Below are 24,703 nucleotides of genomic sequence, written 5' to 3' on the forward strand. Positions count from 1 at the left end.
CATCATCTAATAAACCATCTTGTTAGTCTTTAAAGTGCTACATAGTCCTGCATTTTCCTTAAACCAGTGATACTCAGACTGTAGCCCATGAGGCACACGTGGCTCTCTAATGTGTTGCCAGCGGTTCTTTACAGTACAAGATATTAAAACATGGTGTGATTTAATTATTAACCAATCAGGATGCTTTTGCTGTGTTATTAACCAATTAACTTATCAATTTGCACTAAGCTATTTATTTATTTGCTGTGATTTTATATATAATTTAAAGCTGACTTCTATGGTTTGGGAGCCAAATTTTATCTAAAAAAGCCATGGTAATGTGAAATACTTAATATTTCCCTTCTCATATTGTTTTACTGTAGTAAATGTACTGTAGTATATCCATGTATAATGAAACATGAATTTGTGATACTGTGGCTCTTCTGGGTAATGCTGATCGCCTGTTTGGCTCCTGAACTACTGAGATTTCAGTATCACTGTCTTAAACCATTAGAATGTCAGAATACAGACTACTGCTTAGCCATGCTGCCTAATATAATTTTACACTCATCAGGACAAACCAAAGAATGGATTTCTCTAGCCCTAAAGAACATTTTGTATGTGGAAAAACTTTCCATAGTAGCATATTTGAGCATTTAAAGCCAAGAGAAATTGTCTTCCAAATGTTACTGAAAACAGTGTACAGCTGTTCTGTATTCTTAAAGGATAATTATATTCTCTCTCCCTGTTTTCTACAGACTTGAAATATGAGAGTCTCAGATATTTCCTGTGTGTGTATGTACATGTGCACAAAACAGAAAGGATAATCTTAGCTGTTGGTTAAGCATTATCTGGCTTTAAACATTTGAATTCTAGGACAGAATTTTCCAAAGTGACTAGTAATTTTGAGCATCTCAGTTTTGGTTATCATTCTGATGTATACATTTACCCTTGTTTTTTGTTTGCGAGCTGAATGTAAAATCTTGACTTTGCTTCAGTTTGTAACAGTTATGTTTTGTATGACCTGTTCATATGTTCTGTTTAGGTACTCCTTTGTGGTAGCCATGGGATACCTCACATTGTGTCACATTAGCCGGATATACATATTTCATTATGGCATTCTCACTACAGATTTCTCTGGGTGAGTATCCAGTTCATATATAATATGTGTCTGTTGATAAATTATGCAGTTAGTTGCTTGATCACAATTTGGTTCATTATGAAATATATTCAAGAAGTAAATGTACTAAAATCACTCAGGTTTATTGATATGTCAATAATAATATAAAACAGGAAAAAACAATCAATATGATACCAGTTTCTGGGAAGTCACTTCGTGCATGATTGTTTCTTTAACTTTACATAGTGTGTTTCCCAAATTTATACCTATAAAGCAGTATTTTTATATATTCTACCTGTTGACAAGTAAAAGGTACTGTGCACATAATCTGAAACTAGATTTAACCAATGAGATTTCTACCTTGTTTTTTTGATAATATGTACCCTTTATCTCTTGTTTTAATCATATACATTCCAAGTATCCAGGTGCATGAAGGCACTGCTTAGGTTTATGCTAGGGTAGAATATTCATATGTCTTGTCCTTTTTCCTTTGGGACATTCCAGTATTAGCTTGTGAGAATGGCTCCCTACCTGTTAATATAGTTAAATACTCATATGTCCCAATCCAAACAGTTTTCCTACCTACTTAAGCCAAAGCTTACATCAGCTTATGCAAAGTCTTATAGGATATTTGACATGGGTGGGCACTGGACAGAATTGAAGGAAGAATTCAATACATTCAGTTAACATAACTTCTCAATACTTATATTAACACTAAGCTTATCATATATATATTAGATAACAATATCATTTTTTATTAAATTATTTTATGATGATAATTTAGTACAATTAAAAGAATGCTACAGAGGGAGTCTTGCAACCTTGTTTACTTTCAAGTCTTTCAAGAAATACTTGTTAAAAGATGCTAAAAGATATTAGACTGACTCAATATTTCCATTAGCCAGCAAGATGTACTTGTATGTCTTTTTGCACAGCAGCCCCTTGCTAAAGAGGGAGGGCCTGGTTATCTGCTTTTTCACCTTGAGAGGGGATGAGAGTTAAATTCCAAAGTTACTCTTTGATGATGGGGATGGAGTCAGTCCGAGGTTATCTGCCAATCCCTCAGTGTCTGATGAAGCAGTGAGCAAGGTAGACGGTCCTTGGATTATTCTGAAGGCCTTTCTTGCCAAGCTGGGAAAACAATGTGAGATGAGTCATCTGCCTCTCTCTTGCTTAAAGGGAGAGAGCTGCGTAATGTAGTGAGTTGTTTCTTTCCACTTTAAATGGCCAGTTACCAGCAAAGCTGTTTTTTCTCACTTTTGAAAGAGTGAAACGTGCATGTTTTATGAGAAGTTCTTTTCTGGATGCTTTGCTTTGTGGCATTTATAAACTGTTCTTATGATTATTTAGGTTTTATAACTCTTTCTTAACAACATATTTTTTCCTTCTTTATGCTAAGAGGATTATGCTGGTGAGTTGATTTTTGGTGATTTTTAATATTACTTGATAAGAATGGCACTACTTATAATATATCATCCCCTTTCATAACATACATAGGAATTCAGTGTAGTAATATTATAGTTACCACCAGAAAGGGATTAGTTTAAAATGAAAAATCAAAGGAATTATAAAAGTTCAGGAGCCTAGGAACAGACCTGGGTCCCAATCCAGCACTCAGACATATGTCTAATTTTGTGCATGTGACAATCTGATTGAAATCAGTATGACTACCCATGTGCATTAAATTATGCCCCAGCTGGACTAGAGCCATGATGCCTCTCACTTTTTGGTTACAGGCAAAGGTTTGAGTTGATCCAGTTTGTTATGAGCAAAACCCATTACCATCTGAAAAATATTCATTGAAGGCCTGCGGTGACAGAAATGGCTTATGTGAAGTGCTAGGGGCCTCTGTGCTGTTTTGAGTGGAAAAAGTCACAACACAAAAATCGCCATAAAAAAATTGGCACTAATTACCACCCTTATTAACAGTTTCATCTGAGAGGTAAATGTTTGAATTAGCTTGAAGACTGAACCCTTTTCACCTCAATTTATGTGTAAATTAGGCCTTTTGTCTCACTGATATGCCACATCTACAGATATGCACTTGTTACTGCATGTGCCACATTTCTGCTGTAGATAAATTGAGGACTTCATTCACTAGGGCTGTTGTGCTAAAATATTTAATCTAACTTAACTCCAAAGGACACAAGCAAACAAACAAACAAGCAAATACAACCAGCAGCATTTCTAGCAAACCACCCTAAATATGAGCATAATCAAATTTACTTTAATAGCAGATTTTTAGCAGTGAGCCTCACTAAAGGCATTGGTTTACCTTCTGATGCTTAATGCATTGCTGTGTTTTTTTACCTCTTGGTGGTTTTATTTCAGTCTCCAAAGTTAGAAACAATAGTCAAATAGCCAATTTGTAAAAAGAAAATACATTTGACAACAGAAACTGACATAGGGGATGTCTGTACTCCAAAGGTATTTTGAAATAAGTTATCTCAGAATAATAAATCTCAAAATAACTATTTCAAAACAACACCTCCATGCTACAGGGAGGCCTCAAAATTAGTCCGAGGCACTCCCCTAATATAGATGCACCATCTCTTTTGAGAGCTCCAGGAAGTACGTGGGAGTGATTACTTTGAATGGCCCTGGGGAGCGTCCACACTACTGCTATTTGGAAATAGCAATTTTTAAATAGGTATTGTTCCTTGTGAAATGAGGGTTTATCATTCTGGAATAAGAAGTCTGTTATTTCAAAATAATTTTGAAATAACGGGCTTGCTGTGTGCACGCTCGCCTTGTTGTTTTGAAATAACGTGAGTTATTTTGAAATAACACTATAGTGTAGACATGCCCCTAGAGACCTAGATGTATTCTTTTAGGGCACCTCTATGCTGCAGGGCAAAAGTCAAATTAAGATACGCAACTTCAGCTTCATCAATTGCACAGCTGAAGTTGAAATAGCTTAATTTGGCGTTTTGGCACTATCTACACAGTAGGAAGTCCAAGGAAGAACACTCTTCCTTCGACTTCCCTTACTCCTCGTGAAATGAGAGTTACAGAAATCAGATTAAGAAGTCCTCTATCTTGAAATTATTTTGAAATAATGGCTTGAGTGTAGACATACACTTTATTTCAAAATAACATCAGTTATTCCGAAATAATGCTGCTGTGTAGATTTACCCTTACTGTTACACCATTGCAGAACAAAGTATGGAATTATTAAGCACTGCAAAGAGTTGGATAGCAATATTTGTTTTTCTTGAAAATATATTAAGGAAGTTTTTTTTTGGCATTGTAAGTGATAAGATCTGGAAAAGTAAACCGATTAGCGTAGGAACAAAGCTGAGTGTCTCGAATGTGTTTATTTAGCAGCAAGTTGTACAAATGAGAGACATAGGTGATAATGAAAGATTCGAAGAGAAGGATGTTGGCATTCGAGAGGAGTTGTTATAGAAAGATCCTGAGAATAGGATGGATGCAGAAGGTCACCAACGAGGAACTATACAGGAAGATACAGCCGAAAGAGAACCTACTGCAGAAGGCTATACAATGGAAGTTACAGTTATTTGGGCACATCTGCAGAATGAACGACGAGTGAAAAGTTAAGACCCTGGTATTCAGCATAATGGATGGTCCGAATAGGAGAGGCAGATCCCACAGAGAATGGGTAGATGATATATAGATTGGTGCGGAGCTAGTCTTCAGAAACTAAGCCGCTCCGCACTGGACAGGGAAAGATAGAAGGAAATAGTGAGGGAGGCATTGGACACCAATGAGCGTTGAGCCCATGGTTGTTGTTGATGATGATGATGATTGTAAATGATGGGTGGATAGTTCTAGGGGTTGAAGTTCTCTTTGTATTGACAGACCCGGTAGAACATGGGCATTAGCAGTGCAAGACATGGCTCTACCCATAAGTCTCTGTTCTATAGTGTGTCGATAGCACTCTTTTCATTCACTCTGTGCTCATTCATTGCCTAACTGTTCTGCTGAGCATTTGTCCACTAGAAACTGGAAACCACACACTGATTTCACATAAGCTGATAAAGAACTGTGGGCGGTAACTCCCACGCTGCTTACATTCAGACCAGGGAATCAGAGTTGAAAAGCTCCATGTCTGGTTAATATCCCATACACTTCCCCCAGAAAGAAACATTTTTTGAATGAAAACTTTCAGCCATAATGAATAGTTATCTAATAGACTCCACCAACTAAATATATTGCTTAGAATTGGGGATAGGTCAAGTAAGTGGTTCTGATTTTTATTTAGAAGTGACAATGAATTTCTGCCTGCACACGAAACAATGTGGAAACTGATTTGGGGGCATGAAAGTTTCAGTTTAATATCTTCTGAATGCTTCCACACTTCCTGGTTTCCCTTGAAAACAGAAGTAACAAAATATAACAAGAGATGCTGATATTGAGTTTCTAGTTCAATAAAAAAAAATCAGACAATCTGGACAATTTCATGAGGTTTTTCACATTGATTTCCAGACCAAGGAAATAAATGCACAAGTATCACAAATACTAGACAGGAAATAAATCCTAGCATAGGGAAATTAAGTTTCTGTTTCACTGATCTGATTTTTCTGGTCTGGCAATAGTGTTGATATGTTTTATTTTGTTTGTTGGTATAAGATTCACAAATTAGGCATTGTGGGCTAGTATCTTTAGTTTGCAGCTGCAAAGCATGATAAGCTCTTTTTTGTCACAGTTAAACACAGTTAAAAAGCTTAAATGATTTGGGTTTGGGGAATAATTGGCTGTATTTCAAATGTCTTTCTTTAGGTTTTCTCTGTAAATATAAGTATTATTCATGGGTTTTATTACCATAGAACACTATGATTTTCTTTTAACGTCTACGTACTTCTTCGCCTTCTTTCAGTAAACTGTGCACTAAACAAAGTAATAGATTCTGACTTTGTCAGTATACATTCGATCTTTTAATGTCTCATTTTTGTGCACACCTCTGCAGCCTTCTCAAACTAAATCACATTTTTGCTACTTACAAGTTCGAAACATTTGACCTCGCATGACAAGAACACTGTTTGACATACTTATAATTAAATGTTACTTGAAAGCTAAAGGAAAGAAAAAGAAAGAAAAAGCATTCAGTCCTAAGTATTCAGAACTCCCAGGCCTAATTTAGTAATCTTGGAATTTAAAAATAAGATGTGGGTTCTTTTCATTTTGGCGCTGTTTTTGAGCTGTATTTGTATGTTTTTGAGTCTTCATGATTTCAGGCTTGTCTCTGCAGCGGGTATGGCAAAGAATTGGGCATGTCATGGAGTAGACGATTACACGATTAACCTATAAACCTGGGCATAAGCAGCAGGGCCGGGCTTACCACAGAAAGAAGCTGCTCCGGAATCCCATGGAACAGCCTCTGTCCGTGAGGATCGAAGCTCCCCACGGACAGGGGCTGTTCTGTGCTTGAGCAGTCTCTGTCCACAGGGAGTTGGTCCCCCACCCCTGCGCACAAGGGCTTCTACCACCCCTTGCTGCTGCCTCTGTGTCAGAGGCAGCAGTGTGGGGTGGCAAGTGGGAGCTGGTCTGCGCGGGGAGCTAGTTTTTAAATTGGCTCTCCTCGTGGACCGGTTCTCACCTGTCACCCCACGCTGGTGCCTCTGATAGAGAGGCAGCATTGCAAGGTTGCAGGGGGCTCCCCGGGAGCGGAGCCAGGAGCGCACTAGCTGCCGCCCCGTGGACTATCAAATAGTCATATAACCACTAAAACTTGATGTGGTTACATAACTATTCAGTTACATGCTATCTAACATCTCTACTAGGAATTTATTGAAAAATACCAACAAAAGCTGAGGTTCTCGTATAATCACATGATTTTGGGAGCTCAGTGAGATTTTAAGAAAAAGATCAAATATTGTAAGACCTGTAATAAAATCCTCACAGTTGGCAACATTATTCAAACCAGACTTCTGCCTTGGCAAATAATCACAGACCGTGGGGACTGGTAGATATTAAACACAATGCTCTGGCATTAACCTACAACGGTGATCTTCAAGGACATATTGAATGAGTTCTCTCTCTGTCAAGAGGCAGAGATTGCTGCTCTCTGTTGTGAAGCCTATTGTATAGCAAGTTTTGTAATCTCAGTGTACCTGCATCTCCTGACTCAACATTTCAGCTTTTGAAAAGAGAACTATTTTAAGTGGGAGGAAGGTATGAAATGTCTGTCCAGGTGCTATAGTGGACCCATATAGCTAAACTGTTACATAATGTGCTGCCATGTGCCAAGGTAGGTGTCTCATTAGGACTTCTCATTCTGTGAACTGAGTGGCAATCTATGTGGAACCCATCACCAGGTTGGGTGAGCACTAGGGATGTTAAATATCGGTTAATTGAATAGTCGACTAACCTCATGAATTCTTATCAGTTACTTGACTATTCTATAGTACCTGGGGGTGGTGCCAACAGCCAATGCGCTCTGGCCCCACTCCGAAGGAGCTCTCTGTGTCTCTATGCTGCTACCTCTCTATGGTTATGTCTACACTACAGCGCTAATTTGAACTAACTTAGTTCGAATTAGTTAATTCGAACTAAGCTAATTCGAACTAACGCATCCAGACTAAAAAACTAGTTCGAATTAGCGTTTTGCTAATTCGAACTAGCATGTCCACATTAAGTGGACCCTGAACCGGGGTTAAGGATGGCCGGAAGCAGTGCCGGCAGGGCATCAGAGGAGGACTTAGAGCGTCGAGATGTTGTCTCAGGCTAGCCGAGGGCTGTGCTTAAAGGGTCCCGACCCCCACCCCGGACCGACAGTTCTCAGGGGTGCCCCGCTTGCAAAGCAGCCCTGGCTTGGATTGCCCGGAGTACCCACACTGGGCACATCACACCACTCGGCCATCAGCCCGGCTGCACTTGCCGCAGGCTGCCATCTGGGGAGAGGGGGCAATTGGGGGGCTGCAGGAGAGCTTCCACCCCAAAAGCCCGCAGAGCCAGCCCAGTCCTCCCCATCGGGGGCTCGTGCCCCATTCCTCCCTCACCTCCTTCCACTTACCCTTCCCTAGCCCCTCTTCTTGATGTACAAAATAAAGATAACGTGTCTTCCAAAATGGAATCTGTCTTTATTGAACAAAACTGGGGGAGACTGGGAAAAGGAGGTGGGAGAGGGGAAAAGAGAGGCTAGGAGAGGGGAGGGCAACTAAAATGATCAGGGGTTGGGAACAGGTCCCATATGAAGAGAGGCTAAAGAGACTGTGACTTTTCAGCTTAGAAAAGAGGAGACGGAGGGGGGACAGGATAGAGATCTCTAAAAGCAGGAGTTGGGTGGAGAGGGTGCATACAGAAAAGTTCTTCATTAGTTCCCATAAAGAAGGACTAGAGGACACCAAAGGAAAGGAATGGGTAGCAGGCTTCAAACTAGTAACAGAAAGTTGTTCTTCACAAAGCAAAGAGTCACCCTGTGGAACTCCTTGCTGCATGAGGCTGTGAAGGCTACAACTAGAACAGAGTTTAAAGGGAAGTGAGATCAAGTCATGGAGGTTGGGTCCATGGAGTGGTATTAGCCAGGGGGTAGGAGTGGTGTCCCTGGCCTCTGTTTGTGGCAGGCTGGAGAGGGATGGCACGAGACAAATGGCTTGGTCACTGTCTTATGTCCATCCCCTCCAGGGTCCCTAGTGTTGGCCGCTGTCGGCAGACAGGCTACTGGGCTAGATGGACCTTTGGTCTGACCCAGTACGGCCATTGTAAGCTCAGGGCTCAGGGTCGGGGGGTCTCAGTGGACCCCCTTGATTCTCTTGCACACCTGCTCCTGGGTGGCCAGGCTGGCAGCTCTCCTGCCCTAGCCGGCCACTTTCCTGTGCCTAGTGCGAAGATCGTGGACGAGGTCCACGATGTCCGCACTAGCCCAGGTGGGTGCCCACCTCTTGCGGTCCCGGGCAAGTTCCCGGGAGCCGCCAGCCTGGTCCCGGGAAGAGGAGCGGGCTGGGGGGCATCGGGTGGGTGGCTCGATCCGTGCCAGGTGCAGGGTCTGCTTTCTGGGTGCTGGCAGGCTTGCACCTGGCATGGGCACCGTAGCCAGCCCGTGCCCCTTTAAGAGGTCCGGCGCTGGGAGGGGGGCAGACGAGTTTCCCTGGTGCTGGCCAGAGTGGCCACCAGGGAAACCTGGGGAGGGCTAGCCTCCCACTAGTTCAATTAAGGGTCTACACAGCCCTTAATTCGAACTAGTAAGTTCGAACTAGGCTTAATCCTCGTGGAATGAGGATTACCTAGTTCAAACTAAGCGCTCCGTTCGAATTAAATTCGAACTAACGGAGCGCTAGTGTAGCGCCTATGAAAGTTAGTTCGAACTAACGTCCGTTAGTTCGAACTAACTTTGTAGTGTAGACATACCCTATCAGAGGCAGCAGCGTGGGGATCCAGGTAGGAGCAGGTCTCTGAGGGGAGTCAGTTTAAAAACCAGCTCCCCTCACGGACCAGCTACCTGTTGCCCTGCACTGTTGTCTCTGATATAGAGGCAGCAGCACAGGGTGGCAGCAGCCCCTGTCTGGGGACCTGGCTCAGGCTAGAACTGAGCTGGGCTGCCTGCCCTCCTGGCTCCTAATACACTTTAAATGCAGAGCTGCACCAGGGATAGGTCCCGGACCCAGTGCAAGCCAGGACTGAGATGGGCTGCTGGCCAGCTTGCTAATGGCAGATGGGCCGCTGTCCAGCCTCCTTACTGGCAGGAGTAGGGGGGAAAAATGTGTATAGTCTATAGCATTAACCTATAAGCCTTTACTTATTGGTTAATCGGTTAATTGACTACACTATTACATCCCTAGTGAGCACCATATGGATTCAAGGGTTGGAAGCCAGAAGAGTTTTTAGCATGATATAGGTGACCCACTTGGTTTCAGGGCACGAAGGGAAACATGCCAAATTTTCAGTTACTCTGTCCTAACTGTGTATTTCCTAACAAAATGAAGCAAGATGAAGTTGGTGGCTGGGGAGGGAGAGAGGAGAGATGGACTGGTGCATCCTACTTTTACAGTTAGAGGAGAGATTACAGTAGTAGGCTCTATAGATGTATGGGCATGTGCTTTCAAAGCAGTTTATATGGGAGAGGCTGATATCCTATGAGAGTCCACAATGACTGATTCATTTCTTGGCTGGGTCAGGATATAAGCAGATTTCTACTTAGGGGACATTGCAAGACAATTTTCTTCCTTCCTGAAGATGGTTACAGGATAGACAAGAGAATGCGAGTCTGTTTGAATATTGCAAACTTTAGCTGAGCTATTGTTCTATGCCACTGTTTTTCCTCTCTAGTATCTTTAATATATGACAGCGAGAGAGGGAATTTGTATTTTTCTGCATCAGGACTGTCATTTCTGATAATTTTTCTGTCTTATTTGGAGTTCAAATTTGAGAATGGGGGAGGATGGCATGTTAGTTTTTTCAGATTAAATTGTATGCAAGACTTAAGAATTGTACTTGATTATAGAGTACTATGAGTATGTTATAAATACCTAATATAAATATAAATATAAAGAATCTATTTTTTTTCTCTGTTCATTTATCATAGCAGTGTTCTAATGCAGGCTGATTTTGTATACGAACTTCTAATCAGTCCGTCTGGATTGTATGCATTTCAGTGCTCACTGGCTTTTAGCAGAGGCCCAATTTTCAAATGCAGGTGCCTAAATATAAACAATTAAAAGTAAATTAGTTTAGGTTTGATTCTTTAGTTTAAAGATACTTAAACATTAGCATAAAATACATCAGCTTTGTCATTAGCAAGAATCACACCTAACAAAAGCTTGCCTTTAAAACCAAAAATTGTTGCTGAACTAATTTGAACAATTCACACTTACTGTGCCTACTTGTGTATTCCGTTTGTCTGTGGAAGATGAGGATAAACATATTCTTTGCATATAAAATTATTACAATAATATTGATATATATTTAGGGTTTTAACTACTATTGAATTCCAATTACAGTATTTGAATTTACAGTATCTAAACCTTAGTCTACTGAGCTGCCTTCATGATTTTCTGGTCTATTGAACCTTGATTATTTGAACATAATCTTTTGAGTGGTTCAGTTAATCTGGATTTTACTGTACCGTCTTTTTTAACACATTGAGCATTTAGAAATCACTTAAATTTTTATAATGGGGCAGTCAAAAGGCTAATTAATTGAATGGTTAATCTTAAACATTAGGTCTGATTTTGAATTGGGAGATTTGTAAATATTTAGCTTGTAATGTAACTAGAAGTATAGACTGAGCCAGTATGTTCCAGGATTCCTTGGAAAATTCATTGTGAAAGGTAACATTTGCTTATTATTTTAGCCACAGATATCATTGGAAAATAATTTTTCCCCTATCCCAAGCAGAAATTGGATTGGAAGATGCAGGCAGCTGTTCCCTCTTACATTACATCCAGTTAAATATGGTGAAACATTTTAATTAAGCAACAAGCTTAATTTAGAGTAGTCATTTAGCTCGAGGTAGATTTTTTTTTCCTTTCCAAAAATGTTTGGATTCTAAGAAATGTATGAAAGTTTTATATGCCAGTCAAAATCTGGAAATAGCAATTAACCATTAACATCATCCATAATGTATATAGCAGTGGTTTCTGAAACTGTGTAGAGAGATTGAATTTTCTAGTAGCAAGAAGTCTGTTATAGGGCTGAAAACATGTCTTTCGTAACACTCTTTTGTAAATACTGATTAAAACTTGATAGAAATGTAGCCGTGTTAGTCTGGTGTAGCTGAAACAAAATACAGGACTATGTAGCACTTTAAAGACTAACAAGATGGTTTATTAGATGATGAGCTTTCGTGGGCCAGACCCACTTCCTCAGATCAAATAGTGGAAGAAAATAGTCATTAAAATTTAGGATTAAAATTTAGGAGTGTTATCTAAATCTAGACTACTTCTGTACCATTAACTCCATGTATACTTAGAATAAAACAAATGCTTTGAAAGTAATTTTCACTGTCACATACATCCTCCATTATTAGTAGTAGTAGTGGTAATAAGTAGTAGTGATAACATCACAAGGGAAGGCAGTATTGCCTAGCTGATAGAGCACTGGACGGGGACTTAGGAGGCCTGAGTTCTATTCTTTACTCTTGCCATTGGCCTACTGGGCGCGTCACATCACCTCTGTGCCTCTTTCTCTGTTTGGATAATGGTAATAATTATACATGTCTTTTTAAAATATATCACTCTGAGAATTCCTAAGCTCTGTATACGAACTAGGTGGTAGTTGTATTCTGCCTAAAACAGACACATTCCCCCCTCCAGAGATTAAAAACAAATGATCAGAGTGATGTTATATTATTTAACTCAGATACTTAGCATAGTGTACTTTGTGTTGAGATACTGTCTTTTGGATGAGACCTACAATAAGGTTCTGACTGCATTTGGTAATTAAAGATTTCACAGTACTCTAGGGTTGCTATTTTGGTTCAGTTTCTAACATGGATAGTTATGTTCTGACCAGCTGAATTGCTCATGCAGTTTTGGTTCTTGTATAGTATTTTCCACTTTTTGTTCTAAGCTGTTACAACAATGCCTTTGATCCCCCGGGTGGTTGCATTTCCTTGACTAATTAACTGAATTGGGATCCTTTTGAGTTGAAAGATGTTATATAAGAGTATTATGTATTAATCAATCCAATAATCCATATAAAATAAGATGGAAGGATTTGTACTACATTACGAGAAGATCTTAATCGCTTTCTATATCTTTGTTATAGCCCCCTGATGATTATCACACAGAAGATCACAACTCTTGCATTCCAATTGCATGATGGTAAGCAGACAAAACTCCCGTTATTCTAAAGGCAACATTTCCATTCCCATCCATTGTCTTCAGTGGAGTTACGCCAAGGGTGAATTTAATTCACTGTGTTTCTCTCAGCAAGGAAGGGCAGAGCTTTGTGAAGACCAGACAGATTTTGCTTTACTTTTCCTGTGTCTAAATCTTTTTTAAATAATAAAAACGCTTTTACACCTCAGAAGATTAATTCTGTGGACTGAAAATTAGACTGGTTTGGAGTCCATGGGCCTAATTCTGATATCATTTAATATGTGTTTGACACCTGTGTAATACAGCTGACTTTCTGCAAGTTACTCTTGATGCTTACTGATATGAGAGATCAGAATCAGGCCCAAAGACTTAACATGTTCACTCCTGAATCAGTGCTAGCCTAAGGCATGAGTTTAAAAACATGACTAATCAAAATAGAAGTTTGCGGCTGGGATGTCAATCTATCCCTGGGGTGGGCAACCTTGTAGGGAAAGGGGGAGGATCCAACACTAAAGTGCCTATTTTCAGTACTTCAGTGTAGTTTTCTGAGGATGAGCATGCTTGACTTAAAGGATGGAAAAATGAACTCAAGTTATTACTGTTGGTAACAATGAAACACAACTAGGCTTTTTGATGTTCAATTCTACAATAGTTGCCTATAGCATTGAAGGTTGAGCTTGGGATAATTTTCTGTGGTTATTTTTGGAAGAGTCTCATTTGATTTTTGTGGTGTAATGCCTATTATTTATCTTGCTAGGCTTAGGTCGACAAGCGGAGGACCTCACTGCTGAGCAAAATCGGCTTGCTATAAAGTAAGCATTTACTTTTTTCACTCAGTATCCCTTTAACCTCATCAAAGTAATAGTGGTTTGTGTGGTTTTTAACGTATCCCTAACTCAGTGTCTGGAGCCAGATTTTCCCCAGTCATGTGCTACTTAAAAAGAAAAACACCTCTGCTAATGTAGGTACTGCCTGCAATCCATGCAGTGCTAAGGGTGGATACTTCAGTACTTATTGAGGTAATTCCTTTTGTGATGTTGGCAACCCAACCACCATACCTCAGTTCTTCATTCATCCCTCCACCCCCCAGACTGAACAATGCATCAAGAAAGCCCAACACTGGTTTAGAACCAGATTCAGCAAAGTGCTTAAGCACATGCTTAAATCCCATTAGCTTTAATGAGGGGCTGTCAGGGTGTCTCTGAGTGCAGAAGATGGGGGCCTGCAAGAGACCTTAAATACCTTCTGCTTACAAAACCTCCCCAGAATCACAGATTCATTGACTTTAGGGGTTAGCTGCCACCACCAAGTGAAACAAATCCCTTTCTTCTTGAACCCAGGAAGGAATCACTTGGGCTTCCTTCCCCAGGGATACCCCAAGCTCCTCTGCCACAAGAGATCTTGAAAAAAGAAACGAAAGGTGCAGAAAACAAACTGTATCTTTGATAGCTGACCTCTCAGGCTAGCAGGCATATACATACACACACACAGAGACCTCCTGTTTCCTTTCAGGACACAAGAATCATTGTCTTAAAAAAGGTGATTTTATTAATAAAACAAAAAGATATACTTGATAAAGCATATTTCTTTGCTAGCTGTTACAGAGCAACTGAGTAAAACAAATTAAAACAGAGTACACGCAGATTTTCTAGGTACAATTTAGATAGTGAATGAGGCGGGGGGAGGGGAGGAAAAGCACATAGATTTTGCTCAGACGTTTAGCCAAACAGCCAAAACAAAAAAAAATACCCTAATCGTGACTAAATATAGTAAACTTCCGATAATCCGGCACCTTTAGGACCCAGGAAGTGCCGGATTATCAGATATGCCGGAGTACTGGAAGGGGGGCTATGAGGGGTCTGGGATGGGGGTGAGGGGGGAACTGCACAGCGTGGGAGAGGGTGGCGCTGCGGGACCAACCCGGCAGCACCCCAGCTGCTCTGCCCTCGGCTTCCCCAAGTTCACCGCTGCTGAAACTGACCAGCATCAGACTTGGGGAAGACGGGGGCAGAGCAGCTCCAATTGTCTGGCTGGCCGGAGCACTTCTGGGTTCCAGTTGGTGCCGGACTATCAGAAGTGCCGGATCACTGGATGCTGGACAATTGGAGTTTTACTATACACCTTATCCCTCCTACTCACGATCCATGCTGATCTGTACTTCAAGGCCCAGTTCACTCCCATGTCCAATATTTTTATAGGCATGGTAAAACTGATTACTGCATCTTTTCCCTCTAGCACTTAACTTAGAATTTCTTCACACAAAAAGAGCAGGCAAGGTATCTGTATGCAATTCAGATTTCAGCACTGTATCCCATTGGTTCTTCTGGCCCCCTGCCAACACTCCCGTTAGCTACCTAAGGGTGTATTTACACAGCAAAATTATTTCGGAATAACGGCCGTCACCGAAATAAATAATTTCGAAATAACGGACAGCTTATTCTGACTTCTATGAAGCATAATACCTATTCCAAAATAGCTATTTCGAAACAAGGCGTGTGTAGATGCTCCTCTTCTGCTATTTCGAAATAGCCCCCTCACTAGAGCCATTCTAAGTCATTTCTCCTGGGACTCTAAATTGAGATAGCACATCTACATCAGGGAAGCCTGCCTTGGACTAATTTTGAGGCTTCCCTGAAGTGTTGACATGCTATTTTGAAATAAACTATTTCGGAATTACTATTCCAGAATAGTTTATTCCGAAATAACTGTGCAGTGTAGACGTAGCCTAAGTTTAACCCTTTAGTCACTGGGTGCTGGCCAGCACTATTCCTATCCATCACAGGGGCCTAGAGTAGACCAATTGCTTAAATACTTTACTGAACCGGGCCTTTTAATAAGGCTGTGCTGCTTGGTTCTGTAGGCTTGTGTTTGCTTTTTCACTGTGTTCTGCTATTTCGCACATTAGAATACTCCTCCCTTCCGAAAACCTACATCAAAGCACTAACCCATGTTAAAACAGCAAGATTGAAGTTTGCCTCTGACACTTCAAATGCTGTTGTTTTTATTATCCTATTACCAGTAGTTTCTGGATACTGATGTATGTTTCTCCTTCATTTCTGCACCTTCCAAATACAAATTTTGATAGTACAGATTTCACTGTTTACCGAGAGAAGACTGCTGCTGCCTATCTATCACAAGCATTTTTTTTTCCAATCTGGTTTTAGTTCCACTCCAATTGCAGGTTGAAAGTGAAATCCTTTTTGAGCAGGCTGAAAGTTACAGCAGTAACTAACTTTGATCCCTGGGCTTACTACATTTTAAGCTTTGCTTAGGGGCAAAGTAATTCATTCCTCAGTTTTCAAGGTTTAATTGTGAACTATTGGAAAATTTATCCTAATTATTAGATGATGGAACTATTATAGTCATCTCTCTGTAAGGAGGTTTATATAACCGTGACACATTGTTTTGTGCTGGATTTAAAAATATACTCCTGATTGAGGTTCAGTTGTATGTAAAGTTTAAAATACACTTTGAATAATAATTCATAGAGATGGTGAAATAGTTATATTACACAATGTAATTAAAAAAGCTTCTCTAAAGTACCCATGAAACATTTTGCTATATTTTACCTAATTTTGTTTTGTGTGTGGATGTTTTGACAGAACAAGACCTTCTTTACTGGAGTATTTGAGCTATCTTCTCAATTTTATGGGTATCATAGCTGGACCTTGCAGCAATTACAAGGACTATGTAGCCTTCATTGAAGGGAGGCATGTGCATATGAAACTTTTAGAAGTGAACTGGAAGCAAAAGGGTTATGACAGACTTCCTGATCCTTCTCCAACTGTAAGTTGAGAAAAGCCAAGTATTTATTGCAAAAGCGGCGAGGAGTCCTGTGGCACCTTATAGACTAACTGAAGTGTAGGAGCATAAGCTTTCGTGGGCAAAGACCCCCTTCGTCAGATACTATTTATTGCAAAGGACTAAAGGATACTGCTTTCCATGTCTGACTAAAAGCTGCACCTAGTTTAAAACCAAACAATTAAACCCTTTTGGTGCTATCCTGTCAGCAAATATACTTTTTTTCTGCAGTTTGTGTTGATAATAAAACTAGACAGTAGGGGTTGGCATCTTCCCTTTGTTCGAAGGAGCACATAACAATTCATTGTTGGGTGAACATCGTATGTGTAAGTGTCTCCGTTCACAGTGGGAACATCCGGTAGATTCTGACAATAATTAATTGTAATTCAGACTTAGACGAAAGAAAAAAGGCTGAAAAAGCTATTGTATTGTAGAGGACACATTTGATGTAGGAATCATAATTGATTAATTACTGTCAGTTGCCCAGTTGCATTGCAAGGAAATCTGGTGATTATCTGGTGATTATCTTAAGGTATCTTTGAAGCCATCTTTTAAGTCTGAAAAATATAAATCCATTGCAAGGACTTTATCAGTTTTGTGTTGTATTATTAAATACTAATTCAAATACTCCCGTAAGTGGTAAAACTCCCACAAGTATTGCAGAAAAATGCATGGGTCAGATTCTGTTGTGACATTGGAATGACTAGATTTATACCTTCGTGACTGAGAGCAGATTTTTTTGGTTCTGCATATTCTCACTGAAAGTGGAGTATATATGCATACAGAACCTCCTCTTGATTTCTCACTGGTGTAATTTTCCTGACAGTGCAAATGAAGTCAGAATGAGGCCCCTATTGTGTCAATTATGTTTAAATAAAATATATATATTCAGTATAGAAAAAATTCGTATTTTTCGGTAAAAAGTTAAGCTCTAAAATGACTTACTAAAATTTACTGTATATGCAGTGCATATGAAAAAAGTATGTAGGGACTAAAAGCGAGTTAGTTTTATCAGTGTTTACATACTACATTGTATATTTTTTTATTCTCATGATATCAGGAGTCTACAGATTCACCTGTTTGCAATATGAATATATGAGTGAATCTGTTTTACTCACAATGAATATGTGAAAGCCAGTTAACATAGATTACACCTGTAATTCTGATTTCTGAAGTACAAGGGCACTGACTACACATTTTTTAAAAATATATTTCGTAGGTGAGGTGCAGGACAGTATCTGTCAAAGTCGTTTGAAGGTCACTTTCAGATACGTTGATAGGTGTGATGTAGGAATCAAGATACATTATCAATATAACTTTCCTGGGAATCAAAATATTTGGTGCTTCCAGCAGGAATTTAACATTCACTTCCTGTGCATATCTGCACAGGCAGGAAAACCCTCTGTTTACCAGCTTTCTTCTCTTTCCACTCAGAGCACTTCCAGAAGTGAATGTAGGGCACTTATGTGAAAGAACATGGCCCATTTTGGGTCTGAATAATTCATTAATTTCTTTCCGTAAAATTAATTAGTAAAATATGTTAAAGCCAACTTTGCATGGCTTTTACTGATTCATTGTACCAGCTGGTCCTTGTTACAAATTAATTATGATAAAAGGACACATGGGGCACCTGGTGCTGGCCACTGTGAGCAGACAGGATACTGGGCTAGATGGATCTTTGGTCTGACCCAGTACGGCTGTTCTTATGTTCTAAGGAAGCTATTCTTAGCTGTTACCAGTCTCGTTGGGTCTTTAGTCAATTTATTCTTAAGGGGGAAGCATTATTTTGCTTTTGGTCTATTCTGATAAATGATCACATCTATGTTTTATTATTCATTATGCTTTTCAGGGAGCTGTGATATACAAACTGTGTATCACATTTGTATCTCTCCTTTTGTTCTTGACACTTACCAAGACCTACCCTGTCACATACATTGTTGATAGCCAGTTTATCAATAACACATCCTTCTTATCAAGACTTGGCTACCTGTATATCGTTATGCAAGCATCGAAGCCAAAATATTACTTTGCATGGACATTAGGTAAGGATGACTAAATGGCTTATTTTGTGTCCAGATAAATTTAATACATGAACAGTGGGATGTATGAAATTGTCATGAAACAATTATTCTTTTATATTTTGGGCCCAATCCTGCAATTTCCACAGCAACCTGGATCTGTGCAGAGCCCTGCTGAAGGCAGTGTGGGTGCAGCAGTCCAACTGTATGCTGCCAGTTGCACAAGGAAAGTGATTTGGGATGCTATGAGTATATTGACTATCAGTCTCAAAAGGACACCATCAAATAGTTTAGACCAGAAATTTTATCTGCTTTCAAACTGTTCCGCTCCAGGACTTGGGGACAGATCCTCAGCTGCTGTCAGTCATCATAGCTTCATTGAAGTTAGTGAGGAATATGTGACCTCTGGGATCTAGATGTGTAATATAACCGGTGTGAGTGCGGGAGTGTGTATGTAACACCTTCCCCTTGCACTTGACCTTTGTTAATCGTACCTCAGTTACTTTTATCAGTATCCTTAATACTTAAGAAGAAAAGATTGTACCCTTTGTCCTGATTTGTATTCCTCGGCCTTAATCCTTTACTTCTTTGGTGCAGATGGGGACTCTTGGCACCTGTGATCACCCTCGTAGTTACAAAGCTAATAAAAGTGAACCAGCCTATCTGAAGCCATAGGAATCTCTGTACAATAATGCTTGCTTAGGGACTTGTCTATAGCTAAAAGTAGTCCTGCTTTAACTATACTAGGAAATAGGTGATGGTAGCATGAGGTACCTTTATACCAGCATAACTGCATCCATAATAGGGCTGTACCAGTGGGATTATATTGGTAGAAAATTAAACCCTTAACTGCCATATGTACTGGTACAATGTTTATATGTGGACCTAGCCCAGAGGTGGGCAATAATTTTTGACAGGGGGCTAATCCAGGATTTTAGAAAGTAGTTCAGGGCCGCACACTTCCAGGATATTTAATGGAGAAATTCCGGAGTCTGGGATGGAGATTGGGTGCAGAAAGTGATCTTGGGTTAAGGGATTGGGATGCAGGAAGGAGAATGTGGTCTGAGAGGGAGTTTGGGTGAAGGAGGCAGTTATCACCAAGGGCAGGGGACTGGGATGCAGGATTTTGGGATGTGACCTAGGGTAGGAGGGGATTGTGGTCTGGGGCAGGAGATTGGGGTGCCAAATTTGGGAGGGTGTCTGGGTGCAAGAGGAGGCAGAGGGTTTGATTATGTGGAGGGGGGAGCAGAGATTTAGGGAAGGGGGGAGCTGGAGTACCAGAGGCAGGTTCTGACTGGGAGGCGCTTACCAGCAGAAACCTGAGGCAGACTGTCTGCTGCAGGCTGCACCATGTGGTTCTGCTCTAGATATGAGGGAAAAGAGGAGGGGGCTAAGGAGGTAGGCGAAGGCTTCCTACACTGTCTCTGCTCCCAGCAAAAATTCTTAGCTCCTTTTGGCCGGAAACTGAGAGATTGGCCAATAGGAGCTAAGAGATTTTGGTGAGGGGTGGGAACAGAATGAGAAGTCTCCCTCTTCCCGCCCCAGATGTCTGGAATGGAGAACAGCTGGCTTTTAAAGCATGAGCTGTTCTCTGCCTAAGGGTTCTGGCGAGGTGGCTGCGAGCCAGATCTGGCCCACTGGCAGCCTCTTGCCCACTCCTGACCTAGCCTCATTCAGTCTCCAGCTTCTGTCCCTGGCAGTCCACACCCTCACTTGCAAGGGTGAAAGAAGCAGGGTGCGGGTGGAGACGAGGATGGTTTGGAGTGGCCTAATCTACCATTAGCATTGCCTTCCCCATGCACATGAGTATAGAACAGCCATAAGTCAGAAAAAGAGTTCTCTCTCTCATGTAGCTCACCTACATGCATAGGATGAGGAATAGCACTGTCAGATGCTCAAGTGTAAAACTTCCTGGCTAATCAGTCATCTTCTCATCCACTCACCTGAATCAAGCAACTTTTTCTGGACAAATAAACTTGTAAGGTTAGCAGCAGTCGCTGGTGTGATAATGGATAGTCGCTGCTATGGAAATGGATAGTCAAGGGCTTTAGCTGGTCATAAATGTTGATAGAATAGAACCTCAGAGTTACAAACAGCCCAAGAATTTTTGTGACTCTAAAGTGTTTGTAACTCTGAACAAAACATGATGGTTATTCTTTCAAAAGTTTATAACTAAATATTGACTTAATACAGCTGTGAAGCTTTACTATGCTGCTTTTAACCATCATAATTTAAATGGAACAAGTACAGAAACAGTGTCTTTATCTTGTCAAATCTTTTACACTTTTCCTTTTTTAGTCAATGGGTGGTGGAGGGACACCTGCAGAGCTGCAGTGGAGTTAGCTCCCTCCCCCAGGAGGCTCTTACTACATTTAAAGGGCAAAGGCGCAGCGCGGGACCAGGCGCGAGTTGTGATAGCTGATAGGTGCCTGGTCCCCTGCTGTGCCTCTGCCTCCTCTGTCCCCCCAGTACCGGCTTCTGCTCCTCCCTTGCTGCCTCTGATACAGAGGCAGCAAGACAGGGGAGAACTGACTAGTCGAGTAGTGACTTGACTACCCAATAAGCCTAGGTTTATCGGGTAGTTGATTACTCGACTAGTCGCTTATATCCCTAGTCTCCGCTGCTGTCTACTTCCAGTTCCAAATGAAGTGTGTGGTTGATCAACAGAGCTGTCCCGTCGATAGGACTGTTTGGGGCACTGCCCAGCCCCATGCTTTAGGAGGTCCTGTGACAGTTGCATCAACAGTCCTATGCATGGGGCCCAAGGCAGCTTGCGGGGTTACCTAGTAAACTACCTACACAAGACCCCCTTGTAAATCTCACGCCTTAAATTGTTTTCTTTAACAAAACCTAAGTTTTGGTTCTAAGCGACATACTACTTCCTTCTATTAAATGACATTAGCCTTTTGGCTTTTGAACAAATCCTAGGCAGAGTAAAAGCAAAGACAATCTCTGTTCACCCAAGAGAAGTGTCTGCTGTTGCAAAATATTTGAATAACACTTACATTCCTCCAAAGCTACTGATAGTTACACCTGCTAAGGCCATATTTATTAAGTGAGAACTTGGAATAAGGGTTCTTTTTTTCCCTCCCTGAAAATGGATGCCATCTTTTTCCATGTTTTGGATATAGACGACCTCTTTTTCAGTCCATTGTCTGGAACAACAGCTTCCAAGTGAGACTGATGTCAGCTAGTGGGTTTCATTCTCCGCTCTTAGTGGGCCACGGGTGGGGCACAAACAAGAGGTTTCAGTGCTGTTACTATGTATGTGAAAATGAGGCAGGACATAAAGGGAGACATGGGATGGTTGACAGGATGGACAGTGGTGTGTGGAGATGTAGAGATGAGATCTTAAGAGGGATTGTGGGGAGGAAGTCCAAAACACTTCTGTAAGGAAAGAAGACCAAACATTCCCAGAAGGCAGCAGTCCAAAGAGGCCTACAGGAAAGAGAATAGTAAATGGCTTGGATTTTAGGGTGGAGAATGTCTTTCTTTGGCTATCAGTTTATTTAATATTGAGAGTTATTTCAGCTGGTGACCAAAACCAACTTACCATTCCGTTTCCTCTACCTACACATTCACTTTTCTTAAATCTTATCATCTGTGTGTCAGGGGAGATCTCTTGGCAGGTGAGAGAGTCTGAGCTTGCTGAATAGAGATCACCAAAATCTGCTGGACTTGGAAGACAACCATCATGGAAGGGGATAGAAAAGGGACTCTGACCATTCAGTCCAAGGCTGTGATAAAGCACAGGAAAATAAGTGGAATGAAACAGCTAGGACTGGTATATGTGGAATAGAAATGGCTTTTGGATAATAAATCATTCAGAGAAATATTTTATTTTATTTGGCTATAGATCCAGATTCATAGAAAGCTGGAAGGATGAGGGTGTTAAACTAGAAACACATTATTATAGAGGGAAACTACATTTGGGCTTGTGATGCTATTTAATCTTGTATACTATGGAAAGATCTTGTGAGGTTTTGGGAAAGCATTCTCTGGCTAGTGGTGGGCGAGGCTTCTATTATCTATGCTTGCAGAGTCAAGCAAGAAAATGGCATGGTTTTCACCCTCTTTTCTTTTAAGCTGTTTGTTATGTGGAATAGGGCATTATATAATCATCTAAAAACTGCCAATAAGCAGTTGCTGTTTCCAGAAAGGGACAGTAAGGCTATTGTGCGAGAGCCACACTGCAGAATTCCTCCAGATTCAAGAAAAGATAGAAAATTCAAATACTGAGTGTGGTAGTATTAAACATTGGCACTTAGCAGTAAACTTGACTAAGACTTAAAATGCTTATTAGTAAAAACCATTTAGAACTGAATTCCACATTCTGATAGATGGAGGGGATCCCAACCAAACAACTAACCAACTAAGGGGTAAATTCTGGCCCCAATAAAGTTAATGGCAGACATCTCATTAGATACCAGTAATCTCAAATTGCTTTTGCATTGAAGCTAATAGATCTATTAATATTAGACACTGGAATGCAGATATTGTCCACTCTTGCCTTTAATTAGAAGGTGCAGCCTGTAGAGACTGAAGGTCTCAGCATTCCGCTAGGATGAAGAAGTAGGATTGCTGTTTGAGTTGATTCCCTACTGCTTGGAACACAGTTCTTCAAGGGGGTTCCCTTGTAGCAGGATGGAGTCAGAAGATGTATGGCTGTACAGATGCCCCAGTTATTGCCCTTGCGAGTACCTTGGTGGCAAATTTCAGAGCAGTCAATCTGTTAGTCCATTTCAGCAAAAAACAGTGAGGGGTCCTGTGGAACCTTAGAGACTAACAGGCTTATTTGGGCATAAGCTTTTGTGGGTTACAGTCCACTTTAGCAGATGCTTGAAGTGGAAACTTCAGTTTGGCAGGTGAAAAGATGAGAAGGTTACATTACTGTGCAAAAAACCTTCAAAAATAGACTTCAGCAAACTTGACATTATCAGACTGGGCCTGAATACAAGCTGGGAGTAACTAGCCTACTACAAAAAGTAACCCCCTCTTGGTATTCCCATCAACTGTTGGGAATGGGCCACATCCACCCTGATTGAATTGACCTTGTTAGCACTGGCCCTCTTCATAGTAATGTAACACTCCCATATTTGCCTGTGTATATATACCTGCCAAACTGAAGTTTCCACTTCATGCATCTGATGAAGTGGGCTGCAGCCTATGGAAAGCTTATGCTCAAATAAATTTATTTGTCTAACTCAAGACTTGGAAGCCTCTGTTTCCAGCAGCTTGTCAGTGAAGTGGAAAGTTAAGAGAAAGGTCCATATTTTTCTGATTAAAAAACTGCTTTTAAATAAGACTGCATCCCTGAGTTGTACATTTGAATTCTCCCTGAATTTGTACATAATCGCATAACATTTTATGAGAGAGACCAAGCCCAATTTTGAATCCCAAGACAGAGATGCCGATGTTGTTGTTTTTTTAAAGAAAAGCTCAGCTTTATCTTCAGTTTTCTTGATTAGGGCTGTTATTTATAATGGAACTGGGCAGAAAAATCTAGCAGAAAATCTGTGTTTTCATTTTTTCCCTTACAATATCTGTAGGCTTGACTGTATTTAGAAACCTGGAGGCAACAAGTGTCCTCTGTCTTCTCAGTAAGCACAGAGAAAGGGCTTTTGACAGCAGATTAAAATCAGGATCCTTGAAATCCAGACCCAGTTATCAAAGAGACCCAGAGCAAGACACAACCCTCATGGGCTCTGTGGGAAAGAATGCATGGGATTCCACTGGGCTTCTGGAATAAAAAAGAACAATGAGGCTTCTAGAAAGAGCCTAGTGTGTTAAAATGGGCTGGATGAATGTCCAATGTGACATTTCCAAGCCTCCATTTTTGCTCTTGCAATTATTTGCCTCTGCAATGTAGGTTATTTGTACCTCTCAGTATTTGATGTGCAGAGACAGTCTGGTAATAAGTGAGGCACTGAGTTGTGAGATTAAAACTGAACTTTCTATATGAGGTGTTCAAAAGTCATCACTAAAACTTAACATTTATCAAATCTTAATAAAAACAGAAACTTTAATTTGAGATACTGCAGTATTTCCTCTTACAGGTACAAGGA

The 24,703-nt window shown here is 40.7% G+C and overlaps 1 protein-coding gene across 1 annotated transcript in view; it reads left to right on the top strand.

Moving 5' to 3' along the window:
* Positions 1-24,703, top strand: part of MBOAT1 (membrane bound glycerophospholipid O-acyltransferase 1) — an 85,556-nt gene that overhangs the window by 45,037 nt on the left and 15,816 nt on the right. The window contains exons 4-8 of the mRNA XM_006121826.3: positions 1,025-1,120; positions 12,767-12,822; positions 13,577-13,631; positions 16,422-16,605; positions 18,470-18,662. Of these exons, the coding sequence (XP_006121888.2) occupies positions 1,025-1,120; positions 12,767-12,822; positions 13,577-13,631; positions 16,422-16,605; positions 18,470-18,662 (584 nt within the window). The remainder of the gene's footprint in view (positions 1-1,024; positions 1,121-12,766; positions 12,823-13,576; positions 13,632-16,421; positions 16,606-18,469; positions 18,663-24,703) is intronic.

This window comes from Pelodiscus sinensis, chromosome 2 (genome assembly GCF_049634645.1).
Source record: "Pelodiscus sinensis isolate JC-2024 chromosome 2, ASM4963464v1, whole genome shotgun sequence".
In the NCBI taxonomy this organism is placed as follows: Eukaryota; Metazoa; Chordata; order Testudines; family Trionychidae; genus Pelodiscus; species Pelodiscus sinensis.